Genomic DNA, 20992 nt, shown 5'->3' with positions numbered 1-20992 from the left:
TCGCTTGAGCCCAGGAGTTGGAGGCTGCTGTGAGCTGTAATGCCATGGCACTCTACCCAGGGGGACAGCTTGAGGCTCTGTCTCAAAAAAAAAAATAAATAAATAAATAAATAATATCATTTTCAAAACCAGAGAACTATGATCACAGTATTAGACTGAGAGGTAAGTTAAACATTAATGTATTATGTGGGCAGTTGCCGATGGTGACAGAATTGATGGTGTCATTTCACTGTGTTTAGTTGTGCTCAGGCCATAAAAATGCAGTTTCAAACTCTGGTTCTGTTGAAAACTACGGTTGCATCATCTGACACCAAAAAGGAAAATGGGATTTAATTAGCTAAGTGCACATATTTCTCTGAATTTTTTCTAGGTTGTTTGGATGCAAAGTCACTATAGAACCATGTGGATACCATTTTTCATCTACTTTGCATTATTTTAATGGCTTACACCAGATGACCAAATGATTCACCATTTTAATCAATCAAAATGACCTTTAACTTAATTAATTGGGAAAAAGAGCAGTGTTTGTATGACTATTGGTGATAAAAACAATAACTACAACAACAACAACAAACAAATGAAATATCTGGGCGTTGTAGTGGGCGCCTGTAATCCCAACTATTCAAGAGGCTGAGGCAAGAGAATTGCTTAAGGCCAAGAATTCGAGGTTGCTATGAGCTGTGACACCATGGCGCTCTACCCAGGGCAACATAGTAAGACTCTGTCTCAAAAAAAAAGACTTTGACTCTGATGGTTCTGAATAGTAGGGGACTGGAGCCTCAGAAGAAATACGAAGAATATCAAAATCTCCTTTTTGAAACATCTGATGTGCTTCTGGAAAGTAGGCCTCTTTATCTTAAACCTGGCACATCTTGAGCTGAAGCAGTTAAATAAACTTCTAAATTAGAACTTGCTTTTCTGAATCCCTACAATTGTTATAATCCTTATTTGTGTAAATATCACATGAGCACTTTTTTTTTTAAGAGCCAGAGTTGTTTGTTTAAATCTAAATTAAGTAATCCCGCATGGCAGATCATTCATGCGCTTGGGACTGATACTCATCCTTCAAAAGGCTGGCACAGCTCCATAAAACAGCAAAACAGTCTCTATGGTCTTTGAGTTTTTAAAAATTCTAGTTTTCTTCTTTAGAACAAAAAAGAAGATATTTGAGTTTTAGGATATTTGGGTTGGGAGTTAATTCTTCCTGGATCTCCCATACTTTGTCCTGTCTTGAGAGCAAGGGCACTGTCTTTGTGCCAAATTGTCTTTTCAAAGATGTTTTTAAAACAAACAGACTTGGAAGACAGAGATTAGTGTCTCCCTCTGGAGCTAAGGGCAAGTTTGTTTACGGTCCATTAAAGATAACGTCCCCCTAGAGAAAAGAAATCAGGCTGGATTATTGTCTATTATAAAAGATTTTGGTTCCCTAACTTGATGTTCCATCTTATAAAACCAACCAGTATGTGTGGGTGTCACTGGGCCCTCTTCACGTTGGGGCTTGGGCCAGTGGAGCAAATGCTGCTATTCTGGCTGCTGCTACTGTATGAATAACAACTGCCCCTTGTCTCTGACCGGAGTCGGATGCCTTTGTCATCATCCACGAAACTGCAACAGGCTAACTTGGTAGCTTGCCAGTTATTGACAGTTTGGTTACTTGTGGCTTACAGTATGATTTTTCTATTATTAAGTTTGGCAGGCCCATTCACATCCTAGGGATTTAATGTGATTCTTAAGCCTAAACTAATCCATTGAAATATTTCTATAAGCTTTAATGCTAATTAGATAAGCAAAAACACCCCCCTCAAAAATTCCCGGTTTAGATTTCCTTGTATTTCTCTTCGTACAATATGAAGAAACTGTCTCAAGTCTTTTTTGTAAAGAATTTAAATGCATTCAGTTATCAAACCAAGGTAGGAGTAATTATCCCATGGTACAGTTCATCGCAACCTTTGTTGTTTTTTTTCAGGGCTGGCTGGGTCTAATATTTGGAGGAAAAAAATGGGAAATATAGACATAAACATTTTGTCTAACCCCATAAAGTTTTAAAATAGCTCTAATTTTAGTCAATTTAAAACACGAACCTTGCTTAGTTATCAAATGTTGAAAAGTATATAATTTTTGGTCACATGTGCATAGAGTTCCACACAAACCACATTCACCTGGTATTGGGTCAGATTCATACCAGACAAAAAGATATATCAGCCCCCATCTAGAGAGCTGTCCTCCATTCCAGAAACTGAGAGAAAGAATTTTTGTTTCACCCAACAAATATTTATTGCACCCCTACTATGAGCCGGACCGCAAGTGAGGCCTGAGGAAGCCATAGTGAACAGGGCAGAATTTGTGCTTGTGTGGGACATCTAGTCTAAATTAGTTGCACCAACTTAGAAAAGTGGACATTTGAGTGTTTCTTGACCTAAATCACACCTTTACCTTTTTACTAAGGATTCATGATTTTCTATAAAACGTGTCTGGTTTCCTGGAAGCCTTCTTGACTATAGGTGACCCAGGATTGAACCAGACCTCCCAAAGCCAGTCTCTGCTGTCTTCGCACAGCTGGCCCATCATATAGAGGGTGGGGAGTGTGGCCAAGGCATCATAAACCAACATAGGAATTGAGGCATTTCCTGTGTGCCTGAGAGTGGTGTACGCAGAGTGTCTGATGAGGTTGTTGTCGGCTTTATCAGAACTATCCTGCTCACATCGACACCACACTCAGACATTTAATAATAATAATGACTGAGTGTGCTGAGTCCATACTGATTGCCAGGCACTGAACTAGGCACACTTTATCCAAGGTGCTTCACTCCACAATTATCCTGTGAGGTGGATACCATTGCCCCATTTTTTAGATAAGAAAACTGAAGCCCAGAGAGATTCACTGACTCACCCAAAGTCCTACACGGTGTAGCTAAGGTTCAAGGCCAGTCTGATGCCACTACCTGGTCCAAATTCAAACACTGCAGATTTCTCATGGTTCTTCTCAAGGTTACATGGCCTGCTGTCAGCCCTCTAAGACCTCCTCTTAGGTCTTCACACTGCCTTTCTACATATGTTGGCCCAAGGGCACCACCTCACAAACCCCAGCCTATCTGAATAACCTTCCTCCAAGCGTGCTCTTTCACTTTCCCTCCTTTATTTTTTTTAACCACTCTTACCTCCACTTAAAATTTTAAGACTTCTCTCTTTTGGTTTTTTGTTTGTTTCTTTATTTAGCAGGCGCTATCCGGGTTCAAAGGGCCAGTCCACAGGGCCGGCAGTCTAACCATTGAGCTAAGGGTGCCCAGCCTACTTCTCTCTTGTGAAACTGTATTGTAGCTGTGTTCATGGTTTTGCTTATTGCCTGTTCCCATCACTAGCTGCATGAAGGTGGGGCATGGATCTTTCTCATCCATTCCCGAATTTCCAGCAAGAGGTACTGTGCCCAGTGTGCCGAGGGTGAGTGAGAGGCACTCGCTGGGTGAGTAGCGGGAGTGATGATGAATCCCCATTGCTTTCTCCCTTGATTTCTTCTCGGTCACGCCAAGATGCTCTTACTGGAATTCCTGCCTATTTGAGTTTGTGGAAGAGATCAAGGGAGGTTACTCGGTGTCATCTGTCATTTGGCCATCAGTGTGAGATTCCATGGAAGATATAAGTACAAAGGTAGCCGAGGGGTGACAGTCACGGCCTCATTACCTAGCTTAATGTGTGGCCTTGGAAAATATTCCTTCCATCTCATCAAAATGAAAAGATATTAATCATGAGACAGAAGAAAAGATTAATTAATTTACAAACACGTGAATTTGGGTTTAAAAAAAGCCTTAATAAATACTGTGGAAAAAACAGTCACATATGTTTTTCTGAGTGACAGTGGCTATTTAAGAATGACTGGGTTTCTATACAGTATCACCTCAAATTAACTCACGAGATAATAACGTTACGTCTTGGGTCTTATCTTGACTTTACCTGTGAAGCATGAGAAGAGAAATCTTCATGTGGCCCTATGTCCTCACACTGTCAAGGATAGGTGACTCTGGCTGGGTGACTCAGGCCTGTAATCCTAGCACTCTGAGAGGCCGAAGGGGGAGGGTCCCTTGAGCTCAGGAGTCCAGGATCAGCTCTGAACAATAACAAGACCCCATCTCTATTAAAAATAGAAAAATTAGCTGGTGTGGTGGGGCATGCCTGTAGCCCCAGCTACTTGGGAGGCTGAAGCAGGAGGATCACTTGTGGTGAGCTAGGCTGTGGCCATGGCACTCTAGTGTGGGCAACAGCGTTAAGATTATCTAACAACAACAACAAAAAAAAGATCTGTGATTCTATGCTACTAAAGCCTGAATCACAATGGAAAAAATTCTCTATTATTGAAAGCTAAAGTGATGATCAGGACCACCTCAGAAACATAGCAGAGGGTCAGGTTAAGATTTTGAATATATCTTGAAGTGAAAGATAAGATATGGGCAATAGAATGTTTAGTAAAAGTCTTTAGTAAGCAAATGGAGTATATATGCTAGTTTCACTTGGTGGAAGAGTTTTATTGTTAGTTACAGAAAAATGGCAGACGAGATCTTAACCTCTTTGAGGCCACGGACCCCTTCAGTAGGCTGGTGAAGCTTATGAACTCCTCTTTGGAATACTATTTTAAATGCATAAAATGAAGCACATAAGATAACGCAGTACAAAATTTATGCTCCTCCTGAATTCTAGATTCCAGGGCAATACCATCATATTATAACTAGAGAAACAGAGGACCAGAAAGTACAATGATGTAGGGCACACACTTTAACCTAAGAACTGAAATCTTTTCCTGGCAGAAGAAAATCATGCTGTGATCTAACACAATTAAGGAATGTTGTTCCAAGCCAATCCATATTTAAGAAGGTCTAATAGGATGGCTTAATCTTAACTTTCGATTTTACTTTAGAACAGCAAGTACTTTTTCCTTTATACCCTCTGTTTATACAAAGGGTTTGCTTGTTGTCCAAGCAATAAACTCTCTAAAGGAAATACCTGAACAATAATCACATCAGGTTGCTAAGTTTTATGATGCATTTAAGATCTGTAATAAAAAGCTCGCTCCTAATAATAATCTTCTTTAAACCCCAACTAGTTTATACAATTTACAAATACCCCAGAATATAATCTTGAGGACTGAAATGGAATTACCATGATACTATTTTCTTTATGAAAGAAAAAGAAACTAGGGTGGCGCCTGTGGCTCAGAGGAGTAGGGTGCTGGCCACATATGCTGGAGGTGGGAGGTTCAAACCCAGCCCTGGCCAAAAAAACTGTAAAAAAAAAAAAAAAAAAAGAAACTACAGTGTGAATATGAAGAGGGATGTTTGACTCTTAGCAAGAAGAAAAAGAATAATTATTGAGATCTCTCCTAAAATCACCAGGAGAGTCCACAGCCCCAAGCCACAGATGTAAAATGATGGTTCTCTTTACAGGGGAAAGGGGGGGTTTGGTTTGTGCCTCTGACCACCTCCTGGCCTCGTGTGTGAGTAGCCAGGTCCATCCTTAGAAGTGCAATGACGGCTCAGCGCCTATAGCTCAACCGGCTAAGGCGCCAGCCACATACACCTAAGGTGGCGGGTTCAAATCCCCAGCCCGGACCCGCCAAACAATGAGGGCTGCAACCAAAAAATAGCCGGGCGTTGTGGCGGGCGCCTGTGGTCCCAGCTACTTGGGAGACAGAGGCAGGAGACTCGCTTGAGCCCAGGAGTTGGAGGTTGCTGTGAGCTGTAATGCCACAGCACTCTGCCCAGGGGGACAGCTTGAGGCACTGTCTCAAAAAAAAAAAAAAAAAAAAAAGAAGTGCAATGACAAGTTTGACAAGTCACAAGATGTAAGACTACTTCCCTTTCACACACCCAAGCCTCCTTCGACACCGACATTGCCCACATCACTGGTGTTGCTTTTGGTCTAAGAAGTTCGCATAAAGACTCTCTCCTCCATGTTGTAGCAAACAGCACAAGTGTCCAAAGAAATGCAGAACCACTTTTAGATAATCTGGGTCCAAATTTCCCAAATTACTGTTTGTAACACAACAAAGAAAAAGTCTAAATGCATCCTACGAATTGTTCCTGAACATTACTAAATCTCCAGCATCTTTTCCTACAGGCAAAAGCAAAAAGAGATTTTAAAACATTGCATCCAAGTGATGGATTGTTCTGGAAAAAGCGTCATGACGGAGTCTAGCAGGAGCTTGTTTGGCAGCCCAGTGTTTGTAGCTTTCTCAGTCCTCAGCCTGCCCACTCCCTGGCCTGACACGGTAAAGAAGCCCACTTTGAGGTCTTTCCTACGACTGCATCGTATCTGAAGTCTTTTCCCCTCCCCACTTAGGGATACAAATGTAACCCAGCATGACTTTTAAACAGACTTATGCAGTGTTCATTTTAAGGGACAGAAAGAAAAAATATGACATGTCATTTCCTTCTTCAAAACACTTACAGTCTAGTAACTAACTATATTCTGGCTTAACGACCAAAACAAACATACAGAAGCAATACGCTATTGCTAAGGACGAGATGTGTCATTGCCCTGTCACGTACATTCCTATCACACTCTACTGCATCCAGAACACTCTCACGTGCATTAGCTCATTGGGCATGCATGCACCTGTATTCTGGGAGACTGTGCGGGTATTATTATGCTCATTTTGTAGATTAAAAACGGCTTGGCGCCTGTGGCTCAACCAGCTAAGGCGCCAGCCATATACATCTGAGCTGGCGGGTTTGAATCCAGCCCGGACCCGCCAAACAACAATGACGGCTGCAACCAAAAAATAGCCAGGCGTTGTGGTGGGCGCCTGTAGTCCCTGCCTCTTGGGAGGCTGAGGCAGGAGACTCGCTTGAGCCCAGGAGTTGGAGGTTGCTGTGAGCTGTGATGCCACAGCACTCTACCCAGGGCGACAGCTTGAGGCTCTGTCTCAAAAAAAAAAAAGATCACACAGCCAGTAGATAGAAGGGTTGGGATTAGAACCCGGGTTTTCTGATTTTAAATTTAGGCTCTTTGTAGCTCAAAAGTGAATTACTCTACACTTGAAACACACTCGTAGTTCATACAAACAAAGACCTCTGAGGAATGGAGGGAACTTGGAGAGGACATGAAACTTTCATTAGGCCTCAAAGATAGGAAGAATTGGGATGGAGTAGAGAAGGAGGGGTTTTGAATGTACTGACTTGGGTGTGGAGCAGTGGGAAATGGAGATGGCCAGGTAGGTGGAGTATCGCTCCAAAGCACAGTACCAGGGGGCACCATTCACTTTGTCTGCACATGGCATCCTGATGTACTTCTACAGCAATGTCGGCTCTGAAGCACACCTCCCTGGACCACAATGTAAACAGTGTCCCCGGAGTCGTGTAGATGCCCTGGGAAGTGGGGTGAGATGATGGAGGGCCCTGAAAACCAGGCAGAGTTTTTCCTTCACAGCTGTGTAATAAAAGTGGTAGAAAGAACATGGAAGTAGCTTGAAGATGCCTGAGACTCTACACCTAAAGCTGTGTGACCTCAATGTCTGGGAGCTTCTTGTTTCTTTTCTTTAATACAAAAAATGTTGGACTAGGAGTGGCGCCTGTGGCTCAAAGGAGTAGACGCCAGCCCCATATGCCAGAGGTGGTGGGTTCAAACCTCAGCCCTGGCCAAAAACTGAAAAAAAAAAAAAAAATGTTGGACTAGATGATTCCTAATCTTTTCATTTTGAATACTTCATCATTTCTATGATGTGGGAGAAAGTAGAAAGGCATGGAAAAAAAAGAAAAGAAAAGAAAGTAGGAAGGTGTGGAAGGTTTATGAACTTTAGTGATATGAGGAAGACAGTATTTGAGGACTACTAGTGTGAAAGTTAATAGTACCAAAATGAAGTCATTTATGTCAAAAGCCTAACAAAATTGGAGAGGGTGTGAAGGAAGGAGCTCTCTCACACAGGTGTGAAACTGACCTTCTTGCAGAGATTGGGTACTTACTATGTGTTTCCCTGTAACGGATTTATCACAAGGACTTGACCAAGAGTTCAGCATTCCAGATAATTTGCTTATAGAAGGAGACTACCTTAGCTAAGGGCTTTCTCAATCAATGAGCTAACACCAAGTCCGGTAACAGTGTAACCTGTGGTCTTTGTAACCTTTGGTTATAACTTATGTGGATTTCCTTTTTGTGTTTAAAAGCTTCCCCTTTGCCCCCACCCCCTGGACGTGCCTATGCTCCAATATAGCACAGTATCCTGGGTTTGCTATTCCCGATGGAACTCTTTTCCTGGGGAGAGTCAGTCTCTGTCACTCTTTTTTAGATTGACACTAGTCTGGAAGACACAGGAGCATCAGCAGGACGTGGAAAGAATAAGGACCACTGGACTCCCAGTAACGTAGGAAGGAAATCGTAACGGGTAGCCTGAGATGGCAGAAATAGGAAGGAAACGATACACACAGGAGCCATGTGTGAGAGAAAATCCAAGAGCCTGTGGTCACTAAGTGAATTGGGGAAAAGCCCCAGAGCATCAGCCCTGACTGGCTGTAAGAATGACCAGGCCCTGGAAGAGGGAGGGAAGTGGCAAAAAGCCCTACAATAGGGGGAAAGTAACTCAGCCTTGGGCTGCTGTGTGTGGCTGGCAGGGACAAATCGAAGTGGAAAAATCTAATGCTCATTGGGAAAAAAAACAGAAATCATGTGAGATGATGGAACTAAAGACAAGCGACAATTATCAGCTCAACAGACACTTAAAGTTCCTGAGAAAATGAACCTGAAAGCCTCTGTGATGCATTAGCAGGGGAGTTGTTTTCAGTTTTATAGCTAAAGAAGCAAAAAGCCAAAAGACATTAATGGAATGATGTCATCTCCTTTTAGAGAAGGAGATGACATGGAAGCTAGTTATATATTTTAATAATCAGCACTTTAATTGTTCTTTTAAGTCTATCACAGAAATGGAAGACTGAATTCAGAGCCCTCGACCTTTTGAAATACGTATTTTTTTCATATTCATTTTATTCTTAGTCCAAAGTTCATTAATGAGGGGGTTTGTAAGATGGAACTACATTTCCCAGAATTCCCTTCCCTGTGTCGTTCTGAATTAGGTTTGGCAGGATTTGTGAGATTTGGAAAGCCAAAGTGACACCAGCCCTATGCTTGAGAGGTCGGTGCAGCCCCCACCCGCCACCACGGTAGATCGTGCACCTCCTTGCTGAGCGCTGGTTCTCTTTATTGGGCTGGGAGTGCAGTGAGTTTGTCCAGATCTCCTGCAACTTCCCCAAGTACTAGGCACCTTGTCAGAGCTCTTGGAGAAGGCAGCTGTTTTTCTGTAGGCGGCCTCCTCTTTGGATGTGGTTGAGAGGCCTGGGGTCCGCTGTCTTTGGCTCCCCCTGCTCTGAGTCCAGCCTTTCCTCCTGTCTGCCCCGCTGTCCTGCAGAGGCTTTAGGACGGGACCAAAGGCAGAAAGAGCAGCTGTCTACAGACAGCTTCCCCAGCTTCCCTTTGTGACCCTGGCTAACAAACTCCCTCCGCCCTGCCCGCCTTCATCCTCTTGCAGACCTTTGCTGTCTCAGCTTCTCTCTGCACAACTGTGCAGTATCTCATCTCTATAAGAAATCGCATAGCCGTATCACTCACGGTGGTTCTGCTTCCCTGGTGCAATGGCTCACACTGTCTACAGATTACCCAAGGCCTTTCTATACCTGACCTCCCTTTAATTTACTGCATTTTGTGAGCTTTACTTATTTTCAAGGGACCTTAGCTATCAGGAAAGAATGATGAAATTTTAAAATTCATTTTAAAATTCGCTATTTTAAAATAGTCATCATGATAGACTAGAAACCAATATTAAAGTATTGGCTGAAAAAAAAAAATAAAGCACTGCTAACATAAGGTCTGGGGAAACTATAAGCTTCAGGTGCCTGATCCAGAAAAATCCAGAACTCTCCAGCTCCATCTGTTAAGTTAGAGAGAAAGTAATGTCTAACTTGTTTTAGCTATTAAAAAAATAAAAAGAAATCAAAAAAGAAAAAGAAAGACTAAGTCTTTTTTTTTTTTTTTGAGACAGTCTTACTTTGTTGCCCTTTGTAGAGTGCCATGGTGTCATAGCTCACAGCAACCTTAAACTCCTGGGCTCAAGCAATTCTCTTGCCTCAGACTCCCAAGTAGCTGGGACTATAGGCACCTGCCACAATGCCCTGCATTTTTAGAGACAGAGGTCTCACTCTGGCTCAAGCTGGACTAGAACCTGTGAGCTCAGGCAATTCACCCACCTTGGCCTCCCAGAGTGCTACGATTACAGGCATGAACCACCACGCCCAGCTGAGACTAAGTCTTTTTTTTTTTTTTTTTTTTGACTACGTCATCCTTGGTAGAATGCTGTGGTGTCACAGCTCACAGCAACCTCAAACTCTTAGGCTTAAGCGATTCTCTTGCCTAGCCTCCCAAGTAGCTGCACCTGCCACAACACCTGGCTATTTTTTCAGTAATTTCTTCCAAAGTCAATTCAGTTTCCCCAAACAGGAAACTCTTGCTCTAATACAATAAGGTGTTTTTTTGTTTGTTTGTTTGTTTTGAGACAGAGTCTCACTCCATCACCCTTGGGAGAGTGTTGTGGTGTCACAGCTCACAACCTCAAACTCCTGGGCTTAAGGGATTCTCTTGCCTCAGCCTCCCAAGTAGCTGGGACTGCCGGCATCTGCCACAACACCTGGCTATTTTTTTGTGGTAGTTGTCATTGTTGTTCAGTAGGCCTGGGCCGGCTTTGAACCCACTAGCCCCCGTGCATGAGGCCAGCACCCTAGTTGCTGAGCTACAGGCACTGAGCCAATACAATAAGGAATTAAAAGATATGTTAGAGACTGAAATAAAGGATATTGTCCTGAAACATAGGATTTGCTGCATTTTTCAAAATTACCCAAAATCTAAAGAGAGAAGGTTTGGAGGTTGAATGGACTCTGACCATGAATGAGTCCAGGAAGTTTAAGATCAATGTCTCCGTATGATAACACGTATATACAACCACAGCATAAAACTCATTCATCCTGAGAGGTTCTCTGAATTAAAAGGAAGGGGCCCAAGCTAAAAATAATTAACATTTACTATCAACACCAAGAAAGACCTTTTCTCTTTGCACACTTTTTCTTAAATTCTTAGTTAATTATTAATATTTTAAAAGATTGGATTAAGGAAATTGATGTGAAAAGGAAATCTTTTTAATTTAATGATGACTCTATAGGGGGAAAAAGATGCTGGCAAAGGAAGCAGTGGAACAATTACTACCACCTGAAGCTTATCACGTGAGGAAAACTTACGTAATTATTCATGTAGAAATATTTCACAAGTGAGGTTAAGTTGTTCCTGGGTACAAGACAACATCCATGTCTTACCCTTCTGATAGCCTTTAAAGAATTTCTTGAAATAAAGTTGTAAAGAAGATGCTGGCTCAAGTTTCATTAGCTCAAAATATCAGAGTAGCACGTGAGTATCTCACAGATACACAACAAAGATAAGTGAATCCTGAGATAATGGTAGAAACCTGTCTCCATGATAGTTATCACTGTCAAGTCTTAACAAGCAGAACCAAGTGTCAGGACCAAGACAGAGTGATCAGAGGCCAGTGGCGTCGTGATGCTTACTCTCTGCCCATCCACAGCCTTACATGGGGAAATATATCCTCGTCATGCAGAGGAAGGCCAGCTTTGGTCATCCATGTTTTGGACCAGATGACCCAATCTTGCCACAGGTCATCAGGCCTGAACTTCTACCTCTGACTGGCATAGCAAAGAGCAGGGTTGATGGGATCCTCCCTCCTCACTCACCTCCCCACTGGAATTTGAACAAGTCAATATCTAAGAACTAACTGTGTTGGCTCCTAACTGGGTGTAGAAGCTGAAAAATGAGGAGGCAGAATTGGATTGGGAGGGGCCGTATCAACCATGTGCAAGTCAGTCATTAATGAATGAACTGGCCCTAAGTAGGCCAAACCTGCTGGCTGTTGACCAGAAAGAAGCAGACAGGGAGAGTGCAGCTCAGACCATTCAATGGCCCTCTCCCAGAAGACAGGGACCATGTTCATCTTGTTGATTACGGTCTCCCCAGTTCTTGGTTATTAAAAAATCAGTGTTGCAGTGCCTATCACCTGCATGGCGAGTTAGGAGCTAGCAATAGGCAGCTAAAGCCAGCTCACGTGGCCTTCTTTTAGAAGCTCTAGATACCAGAGCCCTACGTTTCTCCATCAGATTCCGTCTTCAGCACAGCCTGTATCTTCTCACTGACCCTCAGCCTCCAATGCTTCCCTTTACTTGAACCAATTCGTTTGCCTCCTTGATCCTTGCCAACAAGTTTCAAAACCAGCTCTGTAACAGAGAGGGAGGGACTGAGAAAGAAAGGGAAAGGGAGGGAGCAGAACAAAGGAGAGGCGGAGGGAGCGACGTGGAAGGAGGAAGTGGAGGTGCTAGAGAGAGAATATATTTGATTTTTGTGCCCTTTGTTTTCAGGTGTACAGGGAACCTTCACAACCTCCCTCCAGAGGTTTCAGACTACGGGCGTTAGGCTAACACACGAGAGTCCTGCAACAAGCAAGTTATTTTAGCAAATGCATCTCTGAGAGAGTTTGCTCAAAAGGACTATTTACACTTTGGCATTGGGCTCTGTACCTGTGGCTCAAGTGGCTAAGGCGCCAGCCACATACACCTAAGGTGGCGGGTTTGAATCCAGCCCGGCCCGCCAAACAACAATGATGGCTGCAACCGAAAAAAAAAATAGCCAGGCGTTGTGGCGGGCGCCTGTGGTCCCAGCTACTTGGGAGGGGGAGGCAGGAGACTCGCTTGAGCCCAGGAGCTGGAGGTTGCTGTGAGCTATGCCACGGCACTCTACCCAGGGGGACAGCTTGAGGCTCCGTCTCAAAAAAAAAAAAAAAAAAAAAAAGTAAACTTTGGCATTGGAGCAGACTGGCTATATAAAATGAAACCACCTTGTAGCTATCTCCTGGAGGATTATTTGCCCTGTGTTGAATGTGAGTAACTAGACTCCCATTCTCTTGTGTGATGGGTAATAAAGTGCCCTGAGAGGTTACTCTTGTGAAGAAGGAGGAGGAGGAGGAGAAGAGGAGCGAGAGGAAGAAGAAGAATGCACCCTTTTTCTCTCCTTTTTTTTTAAGACAAAAGTTTCACTTTGTTGCCCTCGGCAGAGTGCCATAGTGTCATAGCTCATAGCAACCTCAAACTCTTTTTTTTTTTTTTTTGAGACAGGAGACTCAAGCTGTCGCCCTGGATAGAGTGCCGTGGCATCACAGCTCACAGCAACCTCCAACTCCTGGGCTCAAGCCAGTCTCCTGCCTCAGCCTCTTGAGTAGCTGGGACCACAGGCATCCGCCACAACGCCTGGCTAATATTTTTTGGTTGCAGCCGTCATTGTTGTTTGGCAGGCCCAGGCTGGATTCGAACCCGCCACCTTGGGTGTACATGGCTGGCGCCTTAGCTACTTGAGCCACAGGTGCCAAGCCAGCAACCTCAAACTCTTGGGTTCAAGCAATCCTCCTGCTTCAGCATCCCAAGTAGCTGGGACTATAGGCACCCTCCACAACACCCAGCTATTTTTAGAGACAGGGTCTTGCTCTTGCTCAGGTTAGTCTCAAACTCCTGAGCTCGGGCAATCCACCTGCCTCAGCCTCCCAGAATGCCTGCCTCCTTCTTCTCAACTCCCAGTTCCCTCCTTGGTCACTATCACTGAAATGCATCCAATCCAAACATGATTCGGCTTGCCTTTTCTTCCTCCTGGGAAGAAACTCAGTGATGAGAGGAAAGAAAATGTTACCCCAGTAAACTTTACTTTCATAAAACAACAACCTCGGACAATAAATGTATTTTCAAGTCTGGTTCATCCCCAGTCTTTTGGAGTCAAAGGAGCCTCACATGACAGAAAATGGGGAACTTAGTCTTCAGTTAAATACTAGACCTGCACTTTTCAAAAGCAGATGTAAGCCAAGCATACTTTGCAATGACCAATAGTACCCCTCACTTGCTTCTAGCTCTTTCCTCTACTAGGTACTACAGCAATGGATGCTCTGGGTGGTCAAGGGCAATACTTTAACATTCATAAGGGGACAGAGGGAAGGAAGAAAAAATAAAGTACTTACTTGGTCCCAGACCAATGGAAAAAGCAGCCACATAAACAAGCAAGCTGGCTAAGGACAGCCATTTCAAAAAAGCTGGGACATCCGAGGGCTCTGTGACTATCGGGTGTTTGGTGTGGCTTAGCCCCGCACTGAGTAAGGCTGCTGAGGTTGTCTCCTCGCTCTTCTCCACCTCCTGTCTTACGGGCATGAGTGAGCTTCTGCTCTGGAAAGTGAAGTCTCTAAAGTGCTCTCTCAGACTATGGTTGGCGGCTGACAGGTTTCCTGGTCCGTAAAGCCCAGGCGCATCCAGGGTGTGGTTGGCAGGACTCTGGCTTCTGCAGATATGGGTGAAGTTCACGTGGATGTTGAGATTCACGATGCCCATGGTCACCAGTGAAGCCGCCATCACAGAGGAGCCGACACAGAGGAAGGTTTTACTGCCCACGTGGTCCACAAAAAGAGTAGCAGGGATGGTGCTAACGACCTTGACGACCCCAACCCCAGTGGAGGCGAGGCTGGCTGCCTCATTGCTTTGAAAGCCCACAGACTTCAAAACCGTCGATGCATAGAATAATATGTTTGGCTGGCCAGTGATTTGGACAAAAAATACCAATGTTAGGCCTATGATGATTCGGGTCCTCATGTTGTCCTTTGAACGAAACAGATCCCAAAAACTATACTGATATTCATCTTTGAGGGAGGACTTTATGAGAGTGAGTTCCTCGGCTGTGTCTGAGATTGCTCTTAACCTTCCAAGCACCTTGCTGGCAGCTTCCTCTTGTCCTTTCATCACCAGAAACCGAGGGCTTGGGGGAAGAAAGTACATGGCGATGGCTTGCAGAACTCCCAAGGGAATAACCAGACCGAACATATACTTCCAGCCATGGGAAACATTGGCAAAGGCATAATTTGAAATATAGGCCAAAAGAATGCCAGTGACAATCATCAGCTCATTCAGGGACACCAGAAGGCCCCTTCTGTGTTGAGGAGCAATCTCTGCGATGTAAACACAGGTGGCGATGGAAGAGAGTGAGATGGAAACCCCTATGGCGATGCGTCCCACTATGAGAAGCGTATACGACAGGCTGAGTATCAACACGAGGCTGCCCAGTCCCAGCAGGCAGGACGACAAGATGATGGCTAGCCTTCGTCCGTACCTGTCTATCAGGACCCCTCCAATGAGCGAAGCAAAGAAGGCCCCGATGAGGAGGGAGCTCACCACCATCTCCTGCTCCTGGCAGGTCAGGGCCAATAAGGTTTTGATCTGAAGCAGGGCCCCAGAGATGATCCCAAGTTCATAACCCACCAGAAGGCCACTGACAGCAGCAGTGACCGAGGACAGGAAGGTGAACATGCCGCAACCTGCAAGCAGATAGGGAGAGGGAGAGGTGAACTGAGATTTTAAATTATATCCAAATAGAGACTTTACTCATGTGTCTTTCGGAGCACTGAGTCTAAACACACACACACACACACACACACAACTATAATAAAATCATACACCAGCCACAAAGTGACTAGACAGAGAAGGAAAGGTCATTGTTCTTTCTTTTTGGAGAAGAGAGGAACGCAGACATTTAGGAAGTCCAGTTCCCTTCTTTTTATGATGTTGTTTTGGTTTTGATCAGATGGCTACATGAGATAAGCAGGTGACAGGGGACGAAGACGGAACAAACAAGCATGTCGTTCAGTGTAGGTCTTGGCAGGGATTCAGAGAACCTGGGTCCTCTGGTCCCACTCCAGTTCCCTGAAGGCAAACTATTGAGAGCAGGAGAGAGAGGTTGGAGCCTCTGGAAGCGCCACAGGGTCCCTGCGGGCTGGCCTGGGCCAAAGTGTAACACAATTTCTGAGAAACTCGTCCTCATGACTCCTTAGCCACAACTGGGCCACCAGTGGCCGCTGCTGAAGCACATGAGCTGGCTGCAGTGGAAGGGTGGGGTGGGCCCACGTCAAGGTTGGGTTGGGCCGGGAAGGGAGAAAGGGATACAGGGTAGGGAACCAGCCACAGGCACTCGCCATCCTCTTTACATTGGGATTTTAATGTTAAAATCCAAGGAAAGGGCTCGTTGCCTGTGGCTCAAGCGGCTAAGGCGCCAACCACATACACCAGAACTGGTGGGTTCAAATCCAGCCCAGGCCCACCAAACAACAATGACAGCTACAACCAAAAAAATAGCCGAGGATGTGGCAGGCACCTGTAGTCCCAGCTATGTGGGAGGCTGAGGCAAGAGAATTGCTTAAGCCCTGGAGTTGGAGGTTGCTGTGAGCTGTGATGCCACTGCACTCTACCCAGGGCAACAACTTGAGGCTCTGTCTCAAAATTAAAAAAAATTAAAAAAATTAAAAAATCCAAGGAAAGGCCGGGCAGGGCAGGTGTGGTGGCTCACACCTATAACCCTAGCCCTCTGGGAGGCCAAGGCAGAAGGATCACTTGAGCTCAGGAATTCCAGACCAGCCTGAGCAAGACTGAGACCCCCAGCTCTACAAAAAAATAGAAAACTTAGCTAGTCATGGTGGTATGTGTAGTGCCAGCTACTCAGGAGGCTAAGAAGAAAGATCAGCTGAGCCCAGGAGTTTGAGGTTGCCGTGAGCAAGGATGACCCCACTGTACTCTGTCTAGCCCAGGTGACAGAGTGAGTGGGACTCTGTCTAAAAAAAAAAAAAAAAAGCCCAGGAAAAAGAAAAAAATCCAAAGAACAATGTTAATAGGTTAAAAGTTATTAATTTTTGGTAGTAGGTATACATATGTTTCCTATATGTTTGTAACTTGTCAAAATAGAAACAAAAAGGATTATAGCAAAGAGGGGAGGATTCTAGGAGACAGCAATTTCCCAGGCCTTGGGACAAGACAGCTCTCTCCATGTGTTAGCGACTGTCAGATGGCCAGCACTCTGTAGAGCACAGAGTGAGTCTGGAGAGGTGGGTGGGAGAGGTGCAAAGTGAATTTGGATCAGTACAGAGGGGACACTTCTCAGGGTGTTTCAAGTATCATGTGGTTGATACCTACCAAAACATGCAGAGGACATTGGCATTACTGGTTTCTTGTGTGCAAAGGCTACGAACACTGCTTTATAGAGACCAGTTCTTCAAGGGGTAAGACCAATAGCAAAGAGTTTGTTGCCTTGGTTTGGACAAGAGGTGGTGGCAGCTTAGACTTGGGTGTTAAGAGTGGAACTGGAAACAAGTAAGCAGATTCACAACTTATTTGAGGACTAAAAACAACTACATTTGCTCATGAATCAGAGATGGAGGATAAGAAGTGGGTGAGAACCCAAGATAGCTCTGTGGCTTGAGCAGCTGGGTGGGTGATTTATAACCATCAACACTTTGTCTACAGTACTACACTCTAAGGGCGGCGCCTGTGGCTCAAAGGAGTAGGACGCCGGCCTCATATGTGGAAGGTGGTGGGTTCAAACCCAGCCCCAGCCAAAAACTGCAAAAAAAAAAAAAAAAAATCCAGTACTATACTCTATATGGGGGATGCACTGACACAGGGAAGATTAGGGAAAAGACCCACTGTGGGTGGTGATAAGAGCAGAGGTGGAAATCAGAAGTTCCATATGGACTTAGTAAAAGGCTTTATTTGCTTTGTAAGACATCCACATGGAAATGTCAAGTAGATACACAGATTTGGAGCTCAAGATGGGGGTCAAGGCTGGAGATAGGCATCCAGGAATTAGCAGCATATGCTTGGCCTCCTACATGACCATGGGAAAAGATCACATAGGAAGCCAGAGTAAAGGAAAAGGAGAGACAGCAGTAACACTGGGCCTGGGCAAGTCCAACATTCAGAAGCAGACGTGTGGGCACAGGTGCTGGAGGAAAAGCAGAACTTGAGACGAAGCCAATGGGCCACAAACACATGCCAGGGCACACAACTATCCCAGGCCGAGCGAAGGCTATTTAACTCCGCCTTGAATAGGGGTACGGTACAGCTGAAAAATGCTGTTCAGCTCCAGTAAAATAAGTGGGTCAAATAAAGGTAATCTAAATCCCTTCCCGTCACAAATATCCAAAGTATTTTCCATCTCCAGGATCATGGTGGAGAAGTGGAAGACCAGAAAAAAAAAAGCATTGAATGTTTAGATGGCCAAATAAATAAAAACACAATATTCCACAATAAATAAAACTAATTTATAAGCAGTTTGAATAAAACCATTACACTGGACGGCACCTGTGGCTCAGTGGGTGGGGTGCTAGCCCCACATACCGAGGGTGGTGGGTTCGAACTCGGCTCTGGCCAAACTGCAACAAAAAAATAGCCAGGCATTGTGGCGGGTGCCTGTAGTCCTAGCTACTTGGGAAGCAGAGGCAAGAGAATCGCCAAAGCCCAGGAGTTGGAGGTTGCTGTGAGCTGGCTGTGACACTACAGCACCTTACAGAGGGCGACAAAGTGACTCTGTCTCTACAAAAAAAACCATTACACGGAAATTAAATCAGCAATTTATTTAGTTAATCAGAAAACAAATACTTAGGCAGGTGTTTCTTAGGTAAAGCTAAACAAAACAGACGTGGTCCTTGCTTCCAAGAAACTTAACATTCTGATGCTATCTCTACTAAGGTGTTATGTACTGTTTTTTTTTTTAATTGCAAAACGGTTTCACAGTACTCGCTTATAAATTCATTCATGTCGTCAGTTTCCACACTTTCTTCTTCCAGTTGTGACCTTAAAATTCTCAACAATAAATTCCTCCACGGCAAGGAGAATTAGGTCAAATCCTCACATTTGAATAAGGATATTGTGTTATTCTCCTCTCTAATGATTGTTCATTTTTTCTGTGTTGGATGTGTTTATTTTCGTGTGTGTTTTGGCAATTAGGAACTGATCTCTGATATTCTATTGAAGATATTAGTGATTTTGGAAAATGAAACACTTGGAAGGCAGATTTTGCGAGGCCTTCTCAAGGGCATTGGGGTGCTGGAGGGCCCCTGGGGGCACTGAGGTAAGGATGTAGGGAAATGGGTGTGGGAGCTGCAAGAAGACTGTCCTTGCCACCGAGGGCTTTTCTTTCCCCTTCCTTGTTTCTCTTTTCATAAGATGGAAAATGCTGTTTCCCTACAAGAAGACTCTTGGAGACACAATAGTCTCATTTGATCTTCTGTTATCCTACATTAGAAGGAGCCTGAGGTGGCAGGTTTAAAAGCAAGCATGTCACAAAGGCAGCTTTTTCTAGGCTGGGGACAGAACAGGAACAATCATTCCTCTGGTCCCGTCAGCCACTCTCATAGCACACCGACTATGTGGAGGGCCTGGACGCCATCCCAGTTACTCAGCGTCCCTCCCCGGTTCCAGATCCCTGCATTGAGTCTAATTCTTCAGAGACATTATAAAATCATGTCCATGTGAGTTGATAAAAAAAAAAAACCTTCACTTAAAATTTCATATCTTACAATAGTCGCCCCCAACCTTTTGGGCATTAAAGAGCAGTTTCATGGAAGGCAATTTTTCTATGGACTAGGATGGGGGTGGTGGGCATTACATTCTCATCCAGAGCGTGCAACCCAGATCCCTCCCATGTGCAGTGTACGGTAGGGTTCAGGCTCCCATAACAATCTAATGCTTCTGCTGGTGTGACAGGAGGTGGAGCTCAGGTGGTGACATGATGATGGGGAGCGGCTGTGACAGATGAAGCTTTCCCCAGCGGCTGCCTCACCTGTCGGCTGCTCATCTCCCGCCGTGCAGCTCGGTTCCTAACAGGCCATGGACTGGTACCCGTCCGTGGCCCGGGGTGGGGCACTGCAGTCCTCCAACATGAATCTCTTTCTCATTCTCCATGTTTCTAGTCTGTCTATCTATCTCTAGGCAATCTGCCTTTAAAAAGTTAAAATTTTGCACTAGGGCGCTCTATGATCCTAGTCCCACATAGGGGCTTACTGACATGGGGTTATATGCTGCTGAATTAAGCTGAGGTCTCAGTTGTCTGAATTTTGTTTCTCCCTCCTGTCGGAGAGGGTACTGCCCCAAACCAGATTCCCGCTCACCTTACCACTGTTGTTTATGATGATGAAGTTGCCTCTAACCCTCCGGCTCCCCATGCGGGGCTGTGGATCTAATTCAGTATTTCAGGCCGGCTCCTGCTTCTAGGATTGCAGCTCTGTGATAGCCTAGACCGTCATCGTCAGAAACTTTCCCAGGACCGTAGAGCAACAATGAAGAGAAATGTGAAGAGTGGTTTTTCCCCTGCCGTGTTTTTGTTAAGGATGATGACAGACACCATGTTATCCAGTGGATGCCAGAAAGCAGAGATAAACTTTTCCAAGAAATCTGGCGGTGAACAGGAAACCAGAGATTGGAATGTAGTTTGAAGCGATGGCAGGGAGGTGCGATTTGTATTTGTCTACACACGGATGTGAGTGTCTGGGGCAGCTGGGTGGCCTGAGGAAAAGCCGCCAGTGCTCCCAGGGAGGGCAGGATCAGGATTCATGATGAGCGTTTTTTTCAGAACATACCCACCCCCAAACTCAAACAGTCTGCCTATAACAATGACGTTGGGCATACCTAGCCATTTTGTTCAAGTGCCATAGGAAATTCTTAGCTTTTTATGGATACTCCAGCGGAAATATCTGGAGATTTGTAAGTGTTACCCACAGGCTGTTTGGTTACCCCAGTCCTCTGTGCCTTCTTGCTGCTATCAAGCTTCAGAACACAATACTTCAAAGTATGGCGCCTTGGAGTGCTGAGAACCTTGAAGTGGACATGGGACAGGGCTCTCTGACCTTCTCTCCTCCTCCTGTCTCTCACCCTCTGCCTCCCCAAACCAAATGGTAGAAACCAGAATTCCTCTTCCCCAAGGTGGGTCATAGAAACTAGAACTCCTCTGCCCCAAAGTCGGCCATAAACCTAGAAAGGTTACTTACCCTCTCCCTTCTCCCTTGGAAACCCTTATTCTCCAGGTCCCTGCCCTATACCAGGAAGGAAGGAACGCT

At 44.8% G+C, this 20992-nt stretch overlaps 1 protein-coding gene across 1 annotated transcript in view; it reads right to left on the bottom strand.

The window, feature by feature from the left end:
- The window catches only part of SLC2A12 (solute carrier family 2 member 12), a 57732-nt gene that overhangs the window by 20026 nt on the left and 16714 nt on the right, over positions 1–20992 (bottom strand). The window contains 1 exon segment of the mRNA XM_003790314.3: positions 14087–15427. Within this exon segment, the coding sequence (XP_003790362.1) occupies positions 14087–15427 (1341 nt within the window).

The sequence above is a fragment of the Otolemur garnettii genome, unplaced genomic scaffold (genome assembly GCF_000181295.1).
Source record: "Otolemur garnettii isolate 467f Iridium unplaced genomic scaffold, OtoGar3 scaffold00042, whole genome shotgun sequence".
Lineage (NCBI taxonomy): Eukaryota > Metazoa > Chordata > Mammalia > Primates > Galagidae > Otolemur > Otolemur garnettii.
The sequence above is the reverse complement of the archived record's forward strand: the minus strand, read 5'-3'. Positions and strand labels throughout refer to the sequence as shown.